The sequence below is a fragment of the Phlebotomus papatasi genome, chromosome 2, assembly GCF_024763615.1.
Source record: "Phlebotomus papatasi isolate M1 chromosome 2, Ppap_2.1, whole genome shotgun sequence".
Taxonomy (NCBI): domain Eukaryota; kingdom Metazoa; phylum Arthropoda; class Insecta; order Diptera; family Psychodidae; genus Phlebotomus; species Phlebotomus papatasi.
Genome location: NC_077223.1, coordinates 71435675 through 71454035, shown reverse-complemented (window position 1 = coordinate 71454035; position 18361 = coordinate 71435675). Strand labels below are relative to the sequence as shown.

The 18361-nt window shown below is 36.2% G+C and overlaps 2 protein-coding genes across 2 annotated transcripts; one reads left to right on the top strand and one right to left on the bottom strand.

Moving 5' to 3' along the window:
- The first annotated feature begins 4 nt into the window (after window positions 1-4).
- On the top strand, window positions 5-10915 carry LOC129804246 (SET and MYND domain-containing protein 4-like). Its single transcript, XM_055851384.1, has 7 exons — window positions 5-165; window positions 285-519; window positions 600-786; window positions 859-949; window positions 5731-6748; window positions 9954-10266; window positions 10354-10915. Exons 1-7 carry the CDS (start codon window positions 32-34, stop codon window positions 10629-10631), a joined length of 2256 nt encoding a protein of 751 aa, XP_055707359.1. The 5' UTR covers window positions 5-31; the 3' UTR covers window positions 10632-10915.
- Window positions 10916-13935: 3020 nt separating this feature from the next.
- LOC129804252 (venom carboxylesterase-6-like) lies at window positions 13936-15859 on the bottom strand. Its single transcript, XM_055851392.1, has one exon. The coding sequence runs from the start codon at window positions 15735-15737 to the stop codon at window positions 14067-14069; it is 1671 nt and encodes a 556-aa protein (XP_055707367.1). The 5' UTR covers window positions 15738-15859; the 3' UTR covers window positions 13936-14066.
- Between the last annotated feature and the right edge of the window lie 2502 nt (window positions 15860-18361).

The following is an 18361-nucleotide window of genomic DNA, read 5'->3' as shown; positions in this document are numbered from 1 at the left end:
ACGCAGAGTTTTCGCCAGAGTGGAAAAAACCATGCCGGAAAACAACAAATGGGACCTTTTTATAGGTCTCTTTATTGACAAGAAGGATATCTTTAAGCGTGAGATATTGGTGTATCAGAGTGAACTCATAACTGTCCAGCAATTGTATCAAGTTCCTGTGGTTCGGTGAGTCGTCCATGTCCACATGTCATCCGGCAAAATTTTTCCCAATTTTCTTGTGTTTTTGTGCCCCAAAACCCCACGGCATACCACCCATACCTCACCAAATCACTTCCTCTTGGCAGACAACTATTTTCCCGATGGATCCAATCACTGGCAGTCAGTAACAAACGCAATGAGGATCAGAGCAAGATGTTCCGGGAGCGCGGGAATGAGCTGTACAAGAGCAAACCACCCAAGTACAAGGAGGCAATTGAATTCTATACTAAAGCCATCTACCATGCACCCAGCAACAGTGTCGAATTAGCCCTGGCACACGCCAATCGTGCAGTAGCTCTCATGGCTGTTAAATATTTTCAGGTAGCCCAAAGATCAGTCACGCGACACTGCAACACACTGGTTAACACCAATGTTTTCTTCTTTCCTTACCCCATGTCCAGGAGGCCTACGATGACTGCGAGATGGCAGTGAAATTTTCCTATCCCAAGGAGAATATTCTCAAGGTGCTGTTCAGGCTGGCGGCATGTTCAGCTGAATTGAGAGATAGGAATCTACTGCAGAAAGATATCAAATCCATTGAGAATGAACTGAAAAATCACAAAAATCACAATCCACACATCAAAAAATGTAAGATTACCTCAACTAAAAAACATTTTTTCAAGAAACATTTTTTTTAATTGATTTATTTGACCATTTCAGTGATGGAGTACAAAACTAAGTTGCAGGATCTGAAGAAATTTGTCGAGGAATTCAAGCAACAGCAAAAACTGCCATCGAAGAATATTGTTGAGTAAGTAAATTATTGATATTTTTTTATTAGAAGTTCAATAGCACCCCAGGAGTGGAATTAAGGGAGCTAAGGTAAAATGCCCTTGAGTCGACCGGTTCCTCGTTCAATATTTTATGGTTAATTTCTATAAAATTGTCACTGATTCGTATTTATTTATGGAATAATTGACCTAAATGTTAGATCATACGCGAAATATTAGTATAAATAAAAATAAATTGAATAAATAATTCTTCCGGTCGACTTGAGGGCACTTTACCTTATTTAACTTAGCGATTCTTTGCAATCAATTATTGAAAATAAAATATTTCTTCGTTTTTCGCTAAACCCTTTAAGGACGATTGGGACACCGGTGTCCCATAAAGAAAATATTTTTTCCTGACTACCTAAAGTTATTTTTTCCTTATGTTTGTACATAATTGCAAAGTAGAAGTTTGAAAGAATCTAGTATCTAGGATATTTTTTACAATTCTTCAGCTATTTGCTATAGGGTAAGTGTGCCAAATTCCGGCCAGCTTGCAATTTCGGCCACCTTTAGTTCCTCGAATTTCCATGAACTTTTAGATTTTACGTACTCTAGAGATTGTACAATGCAAAAGAATAACAAAAAATGTAGCTTCGACGAACGAGATGACGTGAAAAAGACATTGGAAGAATTAACGAAAGGCAAGGAACTATGAGAATGAAGGTGGCCGAAATAGGATACCAAAGCTATGTCTATATTTTTATTCATTTTAAAATGTATTACGAATGATTTTAGAGTAAATAAAGACGGTAAACTCTTTACAAGGTTCCAAGCAACACTCTTTCAGAAGAAAGAATAAAAAAATCAATTTGTATTTAAAATATTACATTTCAAACTTGAGACTTTGACGCTTGCATGCAACTATGCCGAAATTTGGCACACTTACCCTATAATAAATTTTTAAGCTCAAAAATGACGAACTTTAAATTCTCATATTGAAAAATTATTTTAATTATTTTTTATACTTCCAATTTGTTTTAAGCAAAACCCTTTTGGGAATTAAAACTACAATACTCAAACATAATATTTTTCATTAGAGTGAAAATTATCTCTCATTGGTATCGTCAGAAAAATTATTTAAATTTTTGGGCTATTTTTGTCCCTATTGCTCATAGAGGTAAAAATTACACTGAATCAGACTCTCCTGGATTTTCTAAGGCTAGATATTTTGTTTATCGGTTTAATTTTTATTGCTGATTTTCGGTCCGCGAAAACTGTCTCGTCGTTAAAGGGTTAAAAAACAATAACCAAGTTAAATAACATTTGTGTAACAGTAAACCTTTTAGAAATTCGCTTAGTTAAATTGCTATTTAAGCTTAAGTTGTTTTCTATGATTTCTTATAAGATTAATCTTTTTTTTTCGTTTTAAAGAAATTATCTCGAAGTTGAAAGTTTTTATTGAAATTGAAAAAAAAGCTTTTTTTTGCTAAAATTATTTCTTTACTCGATACCAGTTTATTGTTTTCTTTTATGCATTAGTTACACAATTCTACTAGACTAATTACCATTTTGCTTTATCTTGAGTCGAGAAGATACAAACATAAATTTCTTAATACACATTCTTCAGAAGACTTGAGAAATGGTAGAAAATACTTTATCACATTATAATACTTCTTTAGAGAAAAAAGTAAAATTAAAAAAGAGATGACAAAGCGTCCCAGCTTTGTGGAATGCTCGAACTTACGAGATAGAGGTCTCTGTGAATTAGTTTTTCTCACGATCACTGGCCTACTAGCGATTAAATTGATTCATAAATCATAAAAACATTTCAAAATCGAAATTTGGTAAAAAAAATATGTATTTTAAAAGGTTCTAGCATAAGTTATAAGCATACGGGCAGACAAAAATGTAAATTCGAGAAAGATAGGATAAGTGTTCCAAATTCCGGCCAGTTTGCAATTCCGGCCACCTTTTTTGTTCCTTGCATTTCCATAAATTTTTACTTTTTACATACTCTCTGGCTAGAGATTATACAATGCAAAAGAATAACAAAAAATGTAGCTTTGACAAACGAGAACATGTGAAAAAGACATATTGGAAGAATTCCCGAAGGGCAAGGAACTATGAGAATGAAGGTGGCCGAAATAGGGCACCAAAGCTATGTTAACATTTTCAGTCATTTTAAAATGTATTAAGAATAATTTTAGAGTAAATAAAGACGATAAACTGCCTAGAAGGTTCCAAGCAACGCTCCTGAAGAAGAAAGAATAAAAAAATCAATTTGTATCAAAAATATTTCATTTGAAACTTGAGACTTTTTCGCTTGCATGCAACTATGCCGAAATTTGGCACACTTACCCTAGTCATTTGCGGATATTTTACCGATTCATTACTAATTTCAAGACCTTTCCAAAAAATCAAACTTTAATCAAATTGGTTGAAAAACAAACCCTCTAAAGTAGTAAAAACTTTTTCCTTCAAAAATTCAAAATGGCGATTTTTCAGGCGATGTTTGGACAAAAACATATCCAAAAAAAGAAAGCATAGGAGCTGTTTTTTTTAAATAAACCAAAAAATATGGTTTCCGGAAGGGATGGAGGGGTTACGGGGAAAAAATCATAATAATGTTCATTGGGTCGACTTATGGGGGTTCCTCCGAAGACCGAAAGTTCGTATCTCTTACCGTTTCGCCTCTAGTTGGGCTTACAAGTTTACGGGCACGATAAAAGGATATTCAAAAAAGATTGGTCATTTACGGGTACTTATCCGAGTCATTACCGATTGGGACCGATACAATCGGAATGGAAATTTCAAGACCTTTCCAAAAAATTCAAATTTATCAAAATCGGTTGGAAGATAAACCTCTAAAGTAGTAAAAGCTTTTCTTTCAAAAATTCGAGATGGCGATTTTTTTTTAAGTCATAGGTATATTTGGACGAAATAGTCGTCTGTGAACCACCTCCAAAAAATATCAACAAATGAAATAAATCGAAGGAGCCGTTTGCGAAATAAACCAAAAGAACATGGTTTTAGAGGTTATGTTGATTGTCTGGAGAGTCTGGAGATATTGTTTTCCTTTTTATTGAGGGTTACCGAAGATCGAAAGGTGATATCTATTACAGTTACAACTCCAGAAGGGGAATTCTGTAACAGTATGACAATGTCATATGACAAATTCTCGTGATAAAATTCGTGACCAGGACCACTTTAAGCAAAGTGAGCATCTAATGATCATTGAAAGGAGCTTCATGAAGCTTTTTCTAACTGATTTAAGTCGGATTTACAGTTGGTTCTTCTGAATTTACTACATAAAAAAAATTAAATTTGTCATATGACATTGTCATACTATTTCAGAATTCCCCTTCAGCTAGGGAATTCAGTAGTAGTATGGCAAAGTCATATGACAAATTTAAAGATTTTTCTTAGGCAAATTCTTGGAAACTATTCAAAAATAGGTTCATATCAATCAATGAGAACTTCATAGAACACTTTGCAATGATCATTCGATGCTCACCGGCTTTTAATATTTCCCTGTCTCCGAATTTTACCATGAAAACTTGTCATATGACATTGTCAGACTATTACAGAAGTCACCTTCAGGACGGTAAAAAGTTGAGGAAACCAGAGATAATCCCAGATAAACTTATGGTATGAATAAAATGGATAAAATGGGCTCGACGCGATTCTTTAATCCCGAAGTTCAACTCACAATCAAATTTCCACGCAATCGGAGTTACACTCATTTCGAGGTCACCTGTAAAGAATCTCAGCTACTATAAGTTTATCTGGGCTTATCACTGGTCATTTTCTATCTTAAATATGAGTGCGGAAGGCCAACCAAAGAAAAAAAAGTTTATTGAAATCGGTTAATAAACATTAGAGGCAGAGTCCGGTCCATTTGGATATAGTAAGAATCGGAGTGCAGTGGATGGGTAGGGACGGATGGGACCCGAAAAATCGTTAGAAAGATCTGGATCTCAGATGCAATATACTAAAATTTCATCGAAATTTCTTCATAATTACCAAAAATATGGTCCGGTTAAGACATTTTCGATTATAGCTTAGGTCAGAGAACATCGAGGGAGGAGTGCGACCCACCCTTGGAAAGGTCTCGACCTCAGCTACCACATACTAAAATTTGAAGAAAAAGTATCGTCCAGTTTTCGAAATATTCCACATCGGAATTTCGAAAATCGATTTTTCGATTAATCGACCTTAGATAATCGTATGCAGTTGGCGTATCATGGGGGTTATAGTACTCCATGAGAGCTTTCCAATAACTCAAAATTTTTCAAATTCTGATGATTAGAACCAAAGATATGGCCATTTGAAAATTCAATTTTTGAATCCTTCTAGCTCGAGTCAGGGGGGTCGTGGGCTTATTTTCTTAATCGAAAGCTCTTAAAACGTTTAGATCCAAAATTTGGGTCCGATCTAACTAAGATCTGGGTAAAGAATCTCAGCTAAAAACGGATTATATAACGGTTCTATCTTTGAGTTCGAGCAGTAAAAGAATAGCAAGAAGAAAAGAACACAATTCGTTTTCTAGAAATTTTTAAATTGTCTTTTTTATTAAAATGCGAGAATAAGTTTTGTCAAATTGGGAACCAAGAGCTTTTTGACAACATTTTAAAATTATTCATTTATCTGCTCAACAGATCTTTTTTGTCAAAATATATTTTTCAGAAGATCAGATTGAAAACAGGAAAACAGATTTTTCATTTAACTGCGCTCCTTATATTTTTCAGTTAGATTTTTTTTTTCAATATTTTCTGATTTTTTTTTAATTCCCTTTTTCACAATAAAAAAAAACTATTAGGAAGTACACGGATGAGCAGGGACGGTACATGACGGCGGGTGAGAAAATAAAGCGCGACGATGTGATCATGAGCGAAAGAGCCTTTGCCTTTGTGCCTGTCTATGAGAACTATCCGGACGACACGATCGACACCGACTGCCAGAACTGTGCCAAAGTCAATATCGTCTCCTTTCCGTGCTATGAATGCTACAAGGCCACCTATTGTTCCACAAAGTGTCGCAAAGATCACGAAGCCATCCACAGTGTTGAGTGTTTTGGGTACAAGAGGAATCTATGGTACTACATTGGCATTGCCCATTTGTCTGTGCGAACCTTCCTCTCGGGCTTCCCGGAATTGGTGGAGCGCCTGGAGAATGACACCACCATCACCACTTTGCCCGAGTTGTGGCGAAAAACACTCGATCTGTGCAATGATGAGAGCTTCCGGTATGGGCGTGTCTTACGCCTCGTGAGCAACTTTGAGAAGATGAGTGAATCCACAGATTTCATCCGATACTCCCTAACAGCCACAATGCTCACGGTCTATCTGCGGGAGAATACCAAGTTCTTCGATCAACTGCCTCCGGTTTGTGAGAAGATCTTAGAGAATCGCTACAATTGGGAGATTTTTGTGGGATCACTTATAATGCTCCATATGGGGCAATTGGTGAGCAATGGACACTCAATTACAGACCTTCGGACAACGCTGGCATCAGAAATCGACTGCCTGGACTCTCACAATATGATGGTTAAGGTGGGAAAGTTGCACTGCTATGTGAGGAGCACGAGGATCTTTACGGGGATCTTTCCACGCATTAGTATGCTCAATCACTCGTGCAATCCCAATGTAAGAAACAACTTTGACCGGGATCAGCTGACACTCAGTGCCACCAGGCCAATTGCCAAGGAAGCGGAAATCTTCAATTGCTATGGACCTAGCTTCAAGCTTATGAGTACTGTGGACAGGAGGAAGGGTCTCCGGGAGCAGTACTGCTTCGAGTGCTCGTGCGAAAAGTGCATTCAAGAGCCTGAGGATCGGGTGAGTTTAATCACAACTGCTTTTTTTAAATTTATTATACAATTAATGTCCCTGTCGGAGTACAATTAATTGATTATCATAATTCACTTAATAGCTCGTATCTTAATATCCTATCAGTGGCAGCAAAAATCCTAAATCCGTAAAAGCCCTGAAGCCGAAATTCTGATCGCTAAAATCCCGAAAGTCAAAATAGTGAAAGCCAAAATCCCAAAATATGAAATACCAAAAAGGCCAAAACCCCAAAAACGCCAAAATTCCGAACAGGGCATAATATCAAAAACCAAAATCCAGGAAAGGCTAAAATCCCAAAAGCTAAGATCCCGAAAAGGCCACAATCCCATAAGCTAAAGCTCCGAAAAGGCCAAAATCCGAAAATGTCTAAATCTCAAAAGCCAATATCCCAAAATGTGAAATGACAAAAACGCCAAAACCCCAAAAACACCAAAATCACGAAAAGGCCACAATCCTAAAATTCAAAATCTAGAAAAGGGCATAATCCCAAAAACCAAAATTCCGAAGAGGCCAAAATCCGAAAATGTCAAAATCTCAAAAGCCAAATTCCCAAAATGTGAAATACCAAAAACGCCAAAACCCCGAAAACTCCAAAATCCCGAATAAGGCATAATCCCAGAAACCGAAATCCAGGAAAGGCTAAAATCCCAAAAGCTAAGATCCTGAAAAGGCCACAATTCCGGAAGCCAAAGCCCCGAAAAGGCCAAAATCCCGAAAGCCAAAATTCCAAAATGTAAAATACCGAAAAGGCCAAAACCCCGAAAACTCCAAAATCCCGAATAGGACATAATCCCAGAAACCAAAATCCAGGAAAGGCTAAAATCCCAAAAGCTAAGATTCCGAAAAGGCCACAATCCTATAAGCTAAAGCTCCGAAAAGGCCAAAATCCGAAAATGTCAAAATCTGAAAAGCCAAAATCCCAAAATGTGAAATACCAAAAACGCCAAAACCCCGAAAACTCCAAAATCCCGAATAAGGCATAGTCCCAGAAACTGAAATCCAGGAAAGGCTAAAATCTCAAAGGCCAAGATCCGGAAAAGGCCACAATTCTGGAAGCCAAAGCCCCGAAAAGGCCAAAATCTCGAAAGCCAACATCCCAAAATGTGAAATACCAAAAAGACCAAAACCCCGAAAACTCCAAAATCCCAAATAGGGCATAATCAAAGAAACCAAAATCCAGGAAAGGCTAAAATCTTTAAGACCAAAATCCCGAAAAGGCCGCAATCCCGGAAGCTAAAGCCCCGAAAAGGCCAAAATCCCGAAAGTCAAATTTCCGAAAGGCAAAATCTTAAAATGTTAAATACTAAAAACACCAAAATTCCGAAAACGCCAAAATCCCGAATAGGGCATAATCCCAAAAACCAAAATCCAGGAAAGGCTAAAATCCTAAAGGCCAAAATCCTGAAAATGCCACAATTCAGGAAACCAAAGCTTCGAAAAGGCCAAAAACCCGAAAGTCAAAATCCCGAAACCCAAAATACAAAAATGTAAATTACCAAAAACGTCAAAACCCCGAAAACGCTAAACGGTTAGGATTAATTTTGAAGTTATATTTTGGAAATCAATTTTTGAGAAAAAATTCGTCAACTCTCTCAGTTTAAAGGCTAAATCGTTTCAGTTAAGAATTTAAGATGTTTTGTGGTGCCTTTTTATAAATCAAAATGTTATTCGTGAATTTTTCATGGCTGAACCTTGGAAGCTTCTTTGCATTTTCTTTTTCTTCCACTCAGTTTTTTTTAATAATTTATTACAAAATTCACAAAATTCGTTTTATTCGTTTTTTGGATACGCCCTACGTTCCCTGTGAATATTATAATTGAAAGTTAATTATTTTCAAAATTATAGAGATTTTTAATCTCAAAAATCCTATACTCTGCATGCAAAATCTCAGCTTCAAATCACCCTCCTGTAAAATTTGCCTACTACTACGAGTTATTCGTTTCTTATTCTGAGCGATTGATATCAAGGTTGTACTTTATCTAACTAAAGCTTTTAAATTAGAAGACAGTTTGAGTTGATAGACGAAAGGCAAATTAGTACAGTTGCATTGTCGGACAGTATACGGAATCTAACTGTTGATCAAATTTACAATTACTAGTAGTATAACAATGTCATATGACAAATTGTCATGGTAAAATCTGGAGTAGAACGACATTAAATTCCAATGAGCATCTAATGGTCATTGTAAGCATCAGCTCTGTGAATCTTTCAGTAACTGATTAAGTCGTAGCACCGCTCGAACTCCACGGAGAAAGCAGTTTATATAATCCCTCGATTGTTTTTACCCCCTCAAAATTTCCACCTTCCATCCCCCTGAGACCACTTTTGCCAATAAATCTTCGCGTTCCAGACGATTTCTGAGAAATGTCATCACGCTATTTGTCCGTCTGTCCGTCCAGCTGTTGCCAGTTCTAGAGGTCAAACGGTTAGAGATAGCGACATGGGACCTTCGGGGGACACCCCCATAAATCGACCCAAGGATCGTTAATATTCCCCTCATTTTCCTCCACCCTTCCCCTTCCCCTCCAAAACCATGTTTTTTGGGATTTCTCGAAAACGCGTCGTGCGATTTCTTTCATTTTCGGATATATCATAGAGATTATTCAGACGAACATTTCGTTTATAAACGATAAGATTTAACGACTGTGGATGGTAATATGTGTGGTAATCGTCGCTAGCTAAAAGTTACTATAAATTTTTTGACTGCCTTTCCGATTACCGCACATATTTCGTTTATATACGAAAATACCGTTGAATCATTCCTAATAATGATTTTTCAAGGTCAAAGGTTAAAAGGACACAAGAGAGCGCATTTATCAAGCAAATGGTATCATTTTTGGGCTCGCTGGAAAGGTCTTGGAATTTCCTTTAAAACTGAACCGGTTCCAATCGGTTCTGAACCGTTTCATAGCTAATAACTAATTTTTATCCGAAAATCAATTCTAATACTTTTAAAACAATTTTGGAGGATCTTTTGAGAGATTTACGAATCGGTTCAAATCGGTTGAGAACCGGTAAATGGTAAATGCTGCGAAAGTACTTTTGAGGTAGCATCTAAGTCACGAGTTCGAGCATTTCGCAAAGCCTGGGACGCTCTCATTAATTAATTAATTAGCTCTCATTGATCTCTAAAGTTTCCAACTAATGTGACTTCCGTGGATTAATCTGAACTTATCCGTTGTCCGTTTTGCAGTCATATCACCAGTACTACATTTGCGAAAAGTGCAAAAACAAAATCTACATTGACGAGTCGAAGAATTTTTGGTGGCGAAATCTCGAGCTGAAGCCCAAGATTGACTGTGAATCGTGTGGGCTGAGGGTGAACTTCAGTTGGTTCAAGCTATTTATGTCACATCTGGGGGAAATTGAGTCAGAGGGCAAAGTTAGCAATTCCTTTGGGAAAGTCTGTGACATTTATGCGTTAACGGATAAGACTATGGGCATCCACAATGAACTGAGACAAGATGTAGGCATCATGATTCTCTGTCACTTTATACCTTTCCTCAGTGAGTAGAATTTTACTGTTTTATTGGCGTCGGGAGGATTTCTTTCAATGGGGCTTTTATTTATTTTTTTTTTTTGTGGGATTGCAGGTTCCTATGTCTCTTTCAATGAGAAACTCATGCAAATTGCCACGGAATTGCTGAAGCTGAGAGAGGAGAAATTTGGGATATACAGCATAGAATTTATCATTGCCAGCACTTACCTCCTTGATCTTATGGCATTGCAGAGGAAGCTAAATCTCAAGACAAATACTGACTACAGTGTCAGTCATATTCGAAAGGCATTTCAGATCCTGTCCAAGGACACACAAGCCATTCTCAACAGCTACATCAACTGCAACATTGTGAACTGCACTAGTGACAAGTGACTTCGAGTCTCGAGAGAAGTATCCTGAGCACAAATGTGAGCAACATTTTTCCAATATCCAGTTTCAGTTTTTTTTTTAAATCTACTCTCCTCTATCTTGACATACCTTCTTATCACTTTCCCATCAATACTAAAAATCCCTTTTGGGGAGTGATTTGTAGAGGGATTTCTCGGCTTCATTTTAAAAGTGTTGCTACAGCAGAAAAAAAAGATATATAAAAACAATTAATTTGTAAAAAGTCAATTTGATTCTTTTGATAAAAAATCATGTGCTGAATGTAAAAATTGGTCTTTTACTGGAATAAGTTTGCTTTATAAAGGTGTGGTTTTTGAAAAGTATCTTCGTATTTAATGTCTTGAGTGAGCTCTAGACTTCCATGAAAAAAATTGGACTTATTTACATTAAGATATACTTAATATTTTTGGAAGTATAGTATTTGACTCTCTGAGTAAAGCCCCGTTCATAAATTTGAGCCAGTCATCCTTCTTTCGGAGATCAAGGTTACGAGAGTAACCAGCTAAGTTTTGACTGGTTACTGGTCTGCTTAATATATTTTACAAAGATAGTTTTGCCTCACGCTGCTTAAAAGGGAAAGTGTCTTCGATTAATACAAAAAGGGGTGTTGTATGAGGTAATTGGTTTTGGCCATGGCTAAATTTCTGATTAACCAAGCAATCGTTAAACGAAATACACAGCAACGAGTAAACAGTTATGACTGGTATGTTCGAGATTTTGACCTCAGGTAAAAGTGCTTACAGGTTTGTGTTTGCAAGTACCAATAAATTTAACATTAAACAATGCTATCTCGTACAACACACCATTTTCTCCCTTATCCGAGACACCTTCACCTATTTTATTCTGAAAGGCTAAATTACTTTATAATTTTTTTTTTTTCATTTTATAATTTTATCTATTCATAAAATAGATTTCGTTTTCATTTTCAACCAATTTATCGATATTAGATTACTTAGAAAAAAAAGTCGTAAATTTCGTAAAATTGAAAGTAAATGTTTGTAAATTCTCATTGGAGACTAAAGGCATCTACACACTTGGATCATTTTTTATTGCTTTTCTAAAGAATAATTGCTCTATCATTGTAAGCAGAAACGTGATTTTTTTAAAGCAATTTTTTACGAAAATTGCTTTTAGTCTGCTACAGGCACCATTACCAAATTCTCGTAAATAATCCCATTAGCGAGTTCGCAAAAGTTTGTACTTTTTTCACAAACATTGTTCGTAACGTGATTGCTTGTCGAGCATTTTTTGTTCTTTTACAAACATTTGTTCGTAAATGTTCGTAAACATACAGAAAAAACGTTGGTTAAATGATGTCATTTGTTCGTAAATTTTTGCTAGACCAGGGGCCTCTCGAGATTTCATTTTTCCATGCGTTTTTGCATAGAGGCACTGAAGACTATTGGCAAGTTTTTTCCTAAAGAGAATTAACTTATCAGTCTGATATATTTCAAAATCGTGCATTAAAAGCTATCTAAAAATATATATTTCATAATGTTCGCCGAAGTAATACAAGAACTACGAGGAAATTTGTCTAAGTCGCGGTGCAATATCTGCAAAATTTTTACAAGGAAAACTGAAAAATAGCTTCACTTTTTATTAGGCTTGATGGGCCCCTGGCTAGACAAACAAATGTGTAGGAACAAATATTTTTAAAAGAACAACAAATGTTCGTCAAATAATCATCTTACAAACAATGTTTTTGAAAAAAGTACAAACTTTTACGAACTTTTCTGTATGTTATGCGATTCACAAGTATTTCGTAAGTGACCGGTGTGGAAATTCTCTAACATTTACAAACTACTTTACGTTACTTTTTTTTCTGTCAAAATTCGAACTTTCAAAATCGTTTGTCCGAAATTTCAAAAAAGTCTCGGAGATCCTTAGCGAACACAAAATTCTAACCGATTTCAATTCAGCTAAAAGCATATGTATTTGTAGTTGATTTCTGCTAAGCTTAAAATTTGGTTAGAACTTTTTGTTCGAGAAATGCTGACCGGTCAGTAAATCACCATATACACTGTGAGACAAAATTTAGGTTTTTGTGGGTGTTTCTGACGAGAGTGCAAAAACTTGTTAGAAGGTCATTTAAGGATCTCAAATTTGAAATTGGTTTGTCCGGGTCACGTCTGGATTTTTTAATGCATTTTTAGTTTTTTTTTCTATTTTCTAAAATTCAAAAATTTATATCTCCGGTTCTATTTATCCGGTGGTAGTCACATAAACCTAAAATGATGCATAATTTCATCCTCTAGGGTAAAGTGTACAATTTGGAATTAGTGTTACAAGTTGGACAATTCGCCGGTCCAAGTTGGACATGGCTTTTTTCTTGATAAATACAATACAAAATTTGTTTCTAAGCACAAGAAACCAAATTATAAAACTAAAGCATTAAAAATAAACAAATAAAAATGAAGTACTAAATTTATCAAGACGAAAAGCCCTGTCCAAATTGTACCATTGTCCAACTTGTACCACTGTCCAACTTGTACCACTTTACCCTATAACTCTTGTGAACATATCAAGAACCTACGATGAAAATGAAGTGTATTTTTTTTAAAGATTTTTTTGAAAAAGTGCACCCAAAATTTTGCATTTTTCTGTGTTTTTTCCATCTTCTAATAATTCTCCCACTTAGAAAGAACATTTTATATTCCAACTGCTATGCCTAAAAGTGAGTAAATTTAATATTCTTTCATATCTTTTTAGTTCGAATTTTCTATCTTAATTCGTTTATTCACAATAATTTATTGAAAATAAAGTGCATTAAAATCTCTTTAATCATATTGGTATCTTTGTCTAACCTACTGAAGAGCATTCTCTTTTGCACTCTCACTTACACATTTCATATAAAAAGAGGTGAAATGAAAGAAAGAGACGTATATAGAAATAGAGAGAGAAGGATAGTTGTTATGAGTGCCAAAAACTATTCTATTGCAGTGAAGCTCACGGGATGCAAATCGAACACCTTTAACGCCAGAAAATTTCCTGGTGACGTAAATGGGATTCGAACCCAGGATACTTGCATAATATTGAGAGAGTACGCTACCACTCGACACAGCGAGTGCCCCATATACATTACCAGAAATACTAAAAGGGGCGTGGTCAATTTACAAGGGTGTGGGTCTTAGTAAAGATCTGGGAATAATTACCGCAGTCTGCGCCATCAAACACAAAAAAAAATTCTGTAGACCATGGAGTAATTGGGGCGCTTTATTCTAGGAGGCAATTCGGCATCCCTGTATAAAACACACACCGCACATACCTGTATAAAATTCAAAAATGCTTATTTTAATTAGTAGATCGTTCCCAAAAGGGGCGTGACCTAAAGTTTTTTTTTATTTTTTAGAGCTTGCGCTCAGTTAATCAAAGAACCTTGCAAACAAGATTGAACACAAAGTAAATCAGTTCTTTTTGTAGCTATAGTTCTCCTTTCTGATTTAATGGAGGTGTTTCCGGATCCTTAATATCGAATTCGTCTATTGGTAGCGATCTCCAGAAATTTTCCTGGCCTATATTTGATGCTTTCTCCATGGAAATATTACTAAGGTTGCTAATATTTAGAAATGAGAGGTAGCCTTGGGAATGTACATCTCCGAATTCTACGTTCCCTAACTTGGGATGAGAATCTTCAGCAAAGGAGATGTACATGTCCGTGAGAAGGCGAGCCATCTCTTTTTCCTCCGGAGTCTGATCATCTCTGGGATCGAATTTGTTTCTAAGCAGAGTAAACACATCATCACCATGACAAGATCCATTGAGCTTTGCATTTCGTCCCAAATACAGCTGTACTACCCCAAATTCCGGAGGAACTCCAAATTCGTAGAGATAGGTAGGAGATTTTTCACTGTGAAACCGGATACAGCGAGAAATATCTGATGAAAAAAGCCGGTCAGTCATTATCTGGGCCAAATCGTCAAACGACATCTCCCTGTCGCCGACATAGAATTGCAGTATTCGCTGCATTGTATCGGAGAAATCCTCTGGAGCAAGAGTTTCATGAAAGTCCAGTAGAATTGGTCCCAATTCCTCCCAGCGATTCAGAACTTCTGGGAAGTACTTGGGATCCATAAGGGTTTCTATTGCCGGAAAAATGCCATCTTTGTCTGTGTAGGCTGCGATCCAGGGTAATTGGGCTTCTTTTCGGGTTCTGTAGATAGTTTCTGGATGCGCGGCCAAGAAGGGTTTATCTGATCTTTTCTCTATCACCGGACCGTATGGGATAAGGGGAAAAACTACCCATTTATAGTAAGCAGGAATAACATTTACAATATCTTCGGCAGGCTTCTTTTTTAGACATTCCACCATCTTCGGGGTATCTTTACTTTCACAGCCAACATGATTGGCCAGAAACTGAGCTTTATCTCTGGGATTCTCAGGAAAAACCCAAGAATTCATGGCACATCCACTATGGGAAATCCCACGGTGAAAAAGGCCTCGGGAATGAGGGGATAAATAGTGCAAGTGAACACTAGCTGCACCAGCAGAAAATCCACTTAAAGTGACCGAGTCTGGATTGCCACCAAAACGACGGATATTTTCTTTAACCCATTGCAGAGCTACTGCTTGATCCTTTAGACCCATATTTCCCGGAACAACTTCATCATCTGTACTCAGGAATCCCAGAGGTCCAAGGCGATAGTTGACAGTGACAAAGACCAACTGATAGAGATGTAGCATTATTTCCGGACTGAAAAAAGTCCCAGAGCCGTAGGTAAAGCCCCCTCCATGGAAATGCACAAATACTGGAAGATTAGCTTCCTCACTGATCTGAGAAGTGTAAACGTTCAGGAAGAGACAATCCTCTACTCCCCTGGGTTTATCGAAACCACCTCTCCATTGGAGACAGGGAGTCACAAATTCCGTGGCATTCTTCACATCTGTCCACTTTTCACGAAACAATCCCACAGGTTCAAAGCGTTTGTCTCCAATTGGAGACTCTGCATACTGAATCCCCTTGAATACATAGTATTCTGGGATTTTTTCCCCTCGAATTGGTCCATTTGTCGTCGTTACAACTGGACCTTGTAATTGTTCCACGGCTAATACACTCCCGCTCAAAATAAAGACTGCACTTAAAACCAGATTCATCGAATTATTCTATTTTTTTTTTTAATTATTCTTAGCGATCATAAGTAAAGCGATGAGTGGGAAGTCCAAAGAGATACTAAATATGAAAGTTCATCTCAAAAAATGCCAAGACTCAGATTTTCAGCAGTATCATTGAGTGTGAGGCAGCCAAAAAATATATTTTTAAGCGTCTGGAATTTTTGGCTCTACTATCACTCAAATACTATAACAAGCTCCCATTGCTAGATTATCGGTCATGCGTTGCATAAAAACGTTATCTCTTGATTACAATAAAAGTTTATCATCTGTTTGCAATGAAATTTGAGGTCAGAAACGTCGAGGGAACATCATTTTTTTCGCTTCTTTAATTCATTCTAAACTCATTTGATCTTTTTTATAACCCGTACGAGCGTTTCGTATCAAAAAACCACAAGGTAAAGCTTGAAGTTGAACGACTCTACTTAAATTTGAGAATAAGTCTTTTTATTAATCATTAAAGTATTCTAAAAGAGTATAAATACTAAACTTACTGAATTATTACCAGAAATTATCAATAGAGCTAACTTCCGAAGCCTGGCAGTATCAATCCTAGGAAGGAGTGCTTAAAAGTGTGCAGATTACAGATTTATGATATTTATTTATTTATTCTTATGTAAGTGACTGTGAGTTAGTAACAGTTGTTTAACCGTGTACACCGTACACTAAGTAAGAGAAATCCGAAAAAGTTAAAATAACATTCCGGAAATGTTAGTTTTACACTGCAGTATTGATCCGAAATCTGTGTAAATATTACCCTTTTTAGGTGTATTGGGGGTTAAAGTTACCCTTTTTCATGTTAATTTTACCTTTAAAAAGGTGTAAAATTAACATTAAAATATGTTGATATATTTTTACACCTAAAAAGTGTTAAAATTAGTAGGAAAAAAAGTTAATCGCACCCTCTTTTTTTTCTCAGTGTAAAAACTTTTGGACACTGACCAAAATATTGGAACGAGGTTTCCTTGAAATAAATTTTTTTGGAATCGATTTGTACCTAGAGAAGATATTTGTTTGTTCCAAAAAGTTTTCTTTACATTTTTGTTACGGAATACAGTTACAGTTTTGTTAGAGTTTTCTTTGAAACCGTTTTGATACGATGGAACGTCTACAAATTTGAGTAGATTTCGTTTTATACAAATTTAGTCATGAAAGTTGGAATAGAATTTGTTACACTTGGCTGTTTTGTTCCCACTGTCAGGAACAAATTGGTACATTTTTTTATAACAATATTATTCTCACATCTGTAACATATTTATACAAATTTGTTCCAAAAATTTTCGGTGTCCGTGGACGAGCTACATTTTGGAACAAATTCGTTACTAATATTGGGTATCTTTTTGTTCCTCATAGAAGGTACAAATTTGTTCCAAAAATTATGGTACAATAATAGCTACAATTTGGACAATAGCTACAATTGGATAATAGCTACAATATAATGGATAGCTACAATTTGGAACAAATTCGTTACAAATATTGGGTATCTTTTTGAGTCTCATAAAATGAACAAGATTATGCCAAAAATTATGGTGTCCGTGGACGAGCTAATTTTTGGACAAAGACGTGCCGAAATTTTTTACCGTGTATAAGGGGTCAAAGTTCTAAAATTGACCGGCATCTATCTCCGGTTCTAATTAACATTTTAAGATAAATTTTGGGTTTTTGGTTTCGTATCGATGAGCACTTTCAGATGAAAGTTCAAAAAGTCACCACAGGTGGCGCTGCGATAACGTCAAAATTCATCAAAATTCAAACTCATTTTTCTCAAAAACCCCACTGTGCAAGTTAATCAAATTTTAGTGTTGTAGCCTAGTCTAGGACTTTTCAAAAAAGGGGCGTAAGTGCGCTGTGGTAATAATAGAACCGGAAATATGAGGGGTCAAAGTTCACGAAATTCAAAAAATCATATCTCCGGGTCTATTTCACCGATTTTGATGGGTGAGGGTTTAAACGAAAATCTCACCAAATGCTACAACTTTCTAGAACATTTGAACTTCGTGGGACCAACACCTGGGACGGCACAGTCTAAAAACCAATTTCAATATCACATAACCTTAATTATCTCGACTGTCGCTGAACCGATTTTGATGATTACCAAAAGTCAGTCCATCCAAATCCTTGATAGGTATTTTGGTTTAAATAAAAAAAAATGTATAATTTCACGAAGTTAATTCAAGATTACTGAATGGCGTCCCCCAACTTTAGCTCTAAATCGAATTTGCATGCATTCAGAATTAGTTCACATTAAGAATCTCACCTACATAAGCCGGTTAGGATTATCTGTCCTTTTAACTTGTAAAAATTCGCGGAAAAGGATCAGGCCGAACTATTTATACCAGAGGTGTGCAAGAAACCGTTGAAACCGAATTAACGTCAAATGAAACATGTACGTCAATGGTCAAAACGCTACTATAACAAACTTATTTTGACGTTAACTCGGTTTCAACGGTTTCTTGCACACCTCTGATTTATACATTGACAGTTTAAAATCACGGATTATAGTTTGTTTGCATTTTTTTTCAATTGCTTTTCAGATATTCTGAAATCGCACTGGAAGGGAAATATTTTAGGTCATTCAATAGAATATCAAGGGGTTACTCAAGGTCGAA

What these genes read in the sequence shown, in the direction of transcription:
- LOC129804252 (XM_055851392.1), bottom strand. Translation starts at nt 15,737, where the DNA reads ATGAATCTGGTTTTAAGTGCAGTCTTTATTTTGAGCGGGAGTGTATTA.
- LOC129804246 (XM_055851384.1), top strand. Translation starts at nt 32, where the DNA reads ATGCCGGAAAACAACAAATGGGACCTTTTTATAGGTCTCTTTATTGAC. An exon ending in TGGCTGTTAAATATTTTCAG is followed by an intron (nt 520 to 599) that starts GTAGCCCAAAGA and finishes CCCCATGTCCAG; the next exon opens with GAGGCCTACGATGACTGCGA. An exon ending in CAATCCACACATCAAAAAAT is followed by an intron (nt 787 to 858) that starts GTAAGATTACCT and finishes TGACCATTTCAG; the next exon opens with TGATGGAGTACAAAACTAAG.